The 5,847-nt window shown below is 61.6% G+C and overlaps 1 protein-coding gene across 1 annotated transcript; it reads left to right on the top strand.

Moving 5' to 3' along the window:
- Positions 1-684: 684 nt before the first annotated feature.
- Positions 685-2,246, top strand: FGF4 (fibroblast growth factor 4). The gene is made up of 3 exons (XM_037135238.2): positions 685-1,015; positions 1,495-1,598; positions 2,070-2,246. The coding sequence occupies exons 1-3, from the start codon at positions 685-687 to the stop codon at positions 2,244-2,246; spliced, it is 612 nt and encodes a 203-aa protein (XP_036991133.2).
- The last annotated feature ends 3,601 nt before the right edge of the window (positions 2,247-5,847 follow it).

Raw genomic sequence — 5,847 nt, 5'->3', positions numbered from 1 at the left:
GGCTCCAGGGAGTTACTGAGCGGCAAGGCTCCAGGAGCGGCGGCTCCGGAGCGGAGGGTGCCGGGTCAGGGCAACACCCAGGCTGCCCCAGCAGAGGCGGAGAAAGGGACGGAGACGGGACAGGCAGGGACAAAGTGAAAGAGTCAGAACTGGCTGGAGGCAGGAGCGGAGCGTACTCGATCCAGGGGCGGGAGGAGCAGGTCCCGGGCTGGGCAAGGCCAGGGGTGGGGGCCACGACCCTCCAGGTGGCACTCGCGCCGCTTGTCCCCGCCGCCTCCCCTTCCCTCCCCTCCCCCAGTCCTGATTGGCAGGCGGCCTGCGACCAGCCGCGAGCGCCACAGCGCCCCGGGCGCCCAGGCGAACACGAACGGCCCCCCGCGGGAGTAGGAGGGGGCGCCCGGCTATATATAGCGGCTCGGCCCGGGGCCGGCCCAGCGCGGAGCTAGGCGCGCACCGCTCCGCAGGGTCCCAACCCCGCCGTGCGTCCTTCTGGAGGGCAGCGCCGCTCCAGGCACCCGGGGTATCTATACCGGCTCCTGGGGGCCCCGTCGCTCGCCTCCCGTTCCTCCCTCGGCCGTGCACTCCTTTCCCGGACCTAGGCCGTGCGCTCCCGCGGGCCACCACAGGCGCAGCTCAGTCCCGGGCGCACGGACCACCTAACGGACGCGCGGCCCGAGGGCGGGGATGCAGGGACCCGGCGCCGCGTTGCTCCCGGCGGTCCTGTTGGCGGTGCTGGCGCCCTGGGCGGGCCGAGGGGGCGCCGCCGCGCCCACCGCACCCAACGGCACGCTGGAGGCCGAGCTGGAGCGCCGCTGGGAGAGCCTGGTGGCGCGTTCGCTGGCGCGCCTGCCCGTGGCAGCGCAACCCAAGGAGGCCGCCGTCCAGAGCGGCGCCGGCGACTACCTGCTGGGCATCAAGCGGCTGCGGCGGCTCTACTGTAACGTGGGCATTGGCTTCCACCTCCAGGTGCTCCGCGACGGCCGTATCGGCGGCGTACATGCGGACACGAGCGACAGTGAGTGTGGAGGGCCGGGCGGGAAGGGTCCGGGATGGGGACGGCAGCCCCCCATTCCTGCCCGTGTCTGCACACAGAGGCCCCCAGCTGACACCTGCTCTGGGGCCCCGGGAACCGGGGCGGACTGAAGTGCAGTGTCTGGAGGGCGCGAACACTCCTGGCTTCGGGTGTCCCTATAGGGACGGCTTTCGCACAAGCCAGCGGCTGAGCCCCGCCTCCCCGCCTTCGGAGGCCGTTCTCCGGTGCTGAATTCCAGCGCCCTCGCCCGTGGGCACAGGGTGCGCGGGGAGCCTCCGGCCCTCGCGAGGTCCAGGAGCCGCGCTGGCTGGCCTCTAGAGGCCCCCTGGGGACAGCCTGCGCTGGACAGCCCAGGCTCTTTACACCCGCCGAGAAATGGGGGTCCCGCAGATAAGGAGGCAGAGGAGGGCGGCAGCGCAGGCTAAGGGTCCCCTGCCCAATGACCCGCGCCCTTCCCCCAGGCCTGCTGGAGCTCTCCCCAGTGGAACGGGGCGTGGTGAGCATCTTCGGCGTGGCCAGTCGGTTTTTCGTGGCTATGAGTAACAAGGGCAAGCTGTACGGCTCGGTGAGTACCGCAGGGGCCGGCACAGCCCCCGGCTGAGGAGAGTGGGCTCAGGTTCCCGACCCTCCAGGCCAACAGAAGCGTGGGGTGGGGTCACAAGGGTGGGGCCCCGCGACCCGGGCCAGCCTAGACAAGGATTTGGCCCCAAGACAGGACAAAAGCGGGGGGGGGGGGGGGTGTGCCATCCCTGAGTGGACGCTGCCTCGTCCAGCAAAGGGCACCCCGAGGAGTCCTTCTGTGGGCTCCTGGGCCGTGTCCTTTAAGGTGGACCCGGCAGCGGTGAAATTCTCAGGCTGCCAGGTGCCGGGCAGGTGGCTGGCGCACCCACTGCTGTGAGCTGGCTAAGTCCCTCTTACCCCGGGTGGGTCTCGGCACCTGACGTCCTGGCAGGGGCGCGTCCACCCCAGGGAACGGGACAAAGAGGGGCCCCGGCCAACCGGACGGCCCAGCCTGACTGGCCCTCTTTCATTCCAGCCTTTCTTCACCGAAGAGTGCAAGTTCAAGGAGATCCTCCTCCCCAACAACTACAACGCTTACGAGTGCTACCGCCGCCCCGGCATGTTCATCGCCCTGAGCAAGAACGGGAGGACCAAGAAGGGGAGCCGCGTGTCCCCCACCATGAAGGTCACCCACTTCCTCCCCAGGCTGTGAGCGGGGGGGCCCCCCTGCCTCCGCCTCGGGGAGGCCCCTGGGAGGCGCCCCTCGAGGGCCCTCTCGGCGCACTTGCTTCTGATGGACAGTTGAATGCGAAAGTCTGCGTAAGATATTTATATTAATTATTTAAATGTGTATATATTGCCACCAAATTATTTATGGTTCTGTGGGCGTGTTTTGTACTTTTCTGGGGGAAAAAAGGACAACGAACAAAAAAAGGAAAACGCCCTGACTTTTCTGCCAAAACAGTGGAGACCCTCCCACTGGATTTGTTTAACTAGTCAGAAGCTCATCACCGGTGTCCTGCTATTTGGTGTCGTAAAGACCAGTGACGCCAGACTGGGCTATGGGCAGCTAGCTCTGCGCGGTGCAGCAGCCCTCTGCCGGGGCTCGGGAAGCTCCCGGGCGCGCCCCCCGCTAGCGTCCTCCCGCGCCCGCTCCCTTTGTGCCCTGTTGCTATTAATTGGGGCGGATCGGTTTACTCCGGGCACGGGGAGCGCTGCTGTAGAGCCCACCGCGGCCACGGCGCTGTTTTTAGATCTGCCGGGGCTGACCTTTGCACCGAGCTGTAGTCAATCTGCCTCCATCCCCCCCCCCCATGGGAGAGACCTTAGACAACTTTTAAACTCCCGTTTTCCTTTTTTGGATCAGCCACAGCCACGTTGCCTCTGGGGGCGGTGGGGGGAGGCCAAAAAAAAAAAAAAGACCAAAGAAATGCGGCTGTTTTGTAAATGCATCGGAAAGGCCCGGCAGCCCGGTGCAAGACTGAGGTGGACCGCATGGGCGTTTTTACGGCCACCACCAAACCCCGAGTGATGATGAACCCCGATTCCCAATCACAGGCACTGGAACCGGTGCTCACTTCTGTGATCTGGAAGCTTTGGGCTCCTGCTAGCTATCCCTTGTCAGTGGAATGTCCTTGTAATTGTACAAAACACTTAATGCAGAGTTTGCGTGGAGGGGGAGGCTGCTTCTCTGCTTAAGTGGATTTAACATCTACCTCAAAAGCCTTGACACCCCTCACCTGGCGCCACCCACAGACAGCGCCCGCCGCGGGCAGGTCCGCCCTTCCCAGCGGCCGTTTTCTCCAGGCGCAAGCAGCCGAGCAGGGTGGCAGATAGCGTCGGGTGCGACCCTTCCGAACCTTGTCACGTTCGAGCTATCTTTACCCCGTGATTTACTTTTAGTAAGGGTAATCATGGTGAAAATATTTGCAGACAGCTGTTAGAGTGCACTATATGGTCGCCAAGTAACCTTATATTTTTCTTTATATATTTTACAAATGTCACCCCTGTCGTTGAGGCGAAGACGGAAGAGGCCGGGTCGGGACGGTTAAAAAAAGTTCCGAGGTGCTAGCAAACATTTAATTTTAATGAATGACTTTTTGAAGTTTATACGAGAAGACCTTAGCTCGCTACCAGAAATGCTGTCGGCTGTCCGCCAAAGACTTTAACACTCGCCTAGATGTTTCTGAACTGTCTCCTGAATTAACTTTATGGGAGTCTACAGACAGGGAGGCTGGAAAATCCGATTGGCGGTTTTTGTCTTTCACATTCCTTTTTAAAACTCTTTGTTCGAATGCAAATTATCTATTTAAAATGCTGTTCTTAAGTCGGGCCCAGAAGGAAGAAGCCACTTGTGAGACTGGGCCATGCTTCTTCAACTGCTGTTCATGCACTGTAATAAAAAAATGTATTGTTTTTTTATTTTAAACCACGCCCTGGACTCCAGGAGTGTTTGAAGAGGGGCAGGAGGTGGGCCGGGATCGCCTGTGGGTTGGGGGGAGGGGGGTGGGATCTGCGGTCACTGTGTGCGGCATGTAGCCACCCGTGGAAAGCTGTGTGGGTGTCAGGCACCCTAAGTCATTGTCGGGTGTCTCATCTCGGGGCCCAGTCCAGTGTCAGGAATGAAGATGCCTGAAGTGTCGAGTTGGTCACCCGAGGCCTCTCGTACATATTCAGCAAATCCTGTGGAGCGCGGAGATGCAACGGACCTTGGACACTTTGTAACACGCGTGTCTGCCACCGTGAGGGGGGCGAGGTCCCTGTGCCGGCCGCGGCTTTCAGGCCAGCTGCACACAGGTGCCCACCGAGTCGCAGTGTGTGTGCTACGCACACGAGATGCTGAATAAAGGAAACCATTTACAGTGTGAGAGCCCTGCCGGGCTGGATGTGAGTGCCGGGGGAAAGGGCCCAGAGCGATTAAAACCTGCCTTGATATGGCTTCCCGCTCCCCCCCCCCGTCTCCCCCCCCCCTCGTCTCCCCATGTCTATTTGAGGCCCTGAGCCCCACGTGGCTGGGGGTGGGGGAGACAAATTTCAGCCAGCTGTATCCACACAAATGTGGCCGTGAAGACAGGAGCCTGAGGGGTGTGTGTCACAAAGTTTGGGATGACTCTGAATGTTGCGGTTTATTCTCACGATGGGCTAGTTCACCTGCCATTCCCCCACTGGAACTAACCAAAGCTGGCCGGGCCTTGGCCCTTTCCTGGGGTTGGGGAGGGAAGCCCCTGGGGCTGGGGAGGAAGGCTGACCTGGGCTGGTTTCTCGGGCTCCTGGGCATTCCCCGCCCGTGAATCCGAAAGTCAGTGTCATGAACACCCACTGGCCTTTCTCCAGAGGGAAGCAGAGTGAGACCCTAAGGAGAGAAAACCCAGGAAGGGTTGAGATGGTCTGGTGAGAAGCAGCTCAACCAAGGCAGACACCAAAGGTGCTTGTGTGCGTAGATGGCACTGGGAAGAGACACCACCCAGTGCGCCTGGAATCTGGGTCTCCCCTCCCCCGCACCATCCAGCCAATCACTTGATGAAAACACCGCAAAAAAGGCAATTGGGGCCACAGGGCCCTTCACTGTACCTGATTTTCCCTCCAAGACTCACCTCCTCCCCTTCTTCGTCACACCCATGGTGTGTGGGTGACAAGCCCAGGGGTCATGCTATGGATTCAGTCGTGGGTCCCCCAGAAGATGTCAGGGCTCTAAGCCCCAATACCAAGCAAATAGCATCTTTACAGAGGTGACTGAGTCACGGGGTGGGGTCTAACCCTGTACCGCTGGTTGCTCTCAAAAGGAAGGAGGGTGGAGGTGGTGCCTCTCTCGGTGGGCCCAGGAGCCCCAGGGAGCGCCCCAAACCCCCAGCACGTGGGAGAGGCCCCTCGATCTCCTGCCTCTGGCCTCCGAAACTGAGCCCGAGGAATTCCTGCGTTGCCCCCGCCCCCACAGGGTTGTTCCTGTGGGAAGGGAAACCGATGCGGGGAGCTATTCATGCTCACTGGGGTGTGTGCTGGGGGGCGGGGAGGGGGACCCTGATTGACACCCAGCCGCAGCCTTTTCTTCTGCTGTCCTCCTGGACGGTGCCCTGCAGTCCCTCCCTGTCCAGGTTGATCTTGGCCACACACTGAAGGCCTCCCCCCCCCCCCCCGCTTCTGTGGTGAAAACCTTCCGATGCGGACTGGCGGTGTGTCCGGGAGGCTGAGAGGACACCCGCTCACTTAGCACCTATCTGCTGCACACCTGCCATATCCCCCAGTGAGGAAAATGAAGGTCCCTGCCCACCTCAGGGGTGCACGGAGGGGGCAGGGCACATCCCGGCTGGCAGGGT

The sequence above is a fragment of the Artibeus jamaicensis genome, unplaced genomic scaffold (assembly GCF_021234435.1).
Source record: "Artibeus jamaicensis isolate MK-2021 breed Jamaican fruit bat unplaced genomic scaffold, CSHL_Jam_final contig_3109, whole genome shotgun sequence".
NCBI classification, from domain to species: domain Eukaryota; kingdom Metazoa; phylum Chordata; class Mammalia; order Chiroptera; family Phyllostomidae; genus Artibeus; species Artibeus jamaicensis.
The sequence above is the reverse complement of the archived record's forward strand: the minus strand, read 5'-3'. Positions and strand labels throughout refer to the sequence as shown.

Coding starts and splice junctions, on each gene's coding strand:
- FGF4 (XM_037135238.2), top strand. CDS start 685: ATGCAGGGACCCGGCGCCGCGTTGCTCCCGGCGGTCCTGTTGGCGGTG. Junction 1,016..1,494: donor ACATGCGGACACGAGCGACA/GTGAGTGTGGAG, acceptor CCCTTCCCCCAG/GCCTGCTGGAGCTCTCCCCA. Junction 1,599..2,069: donor AGGGCAAGCTGTACGGCTCG/GTGAGTACCGCA, acceptor CTTTCATTCCAG/CCTTTCTTCACCGAAGAGTG.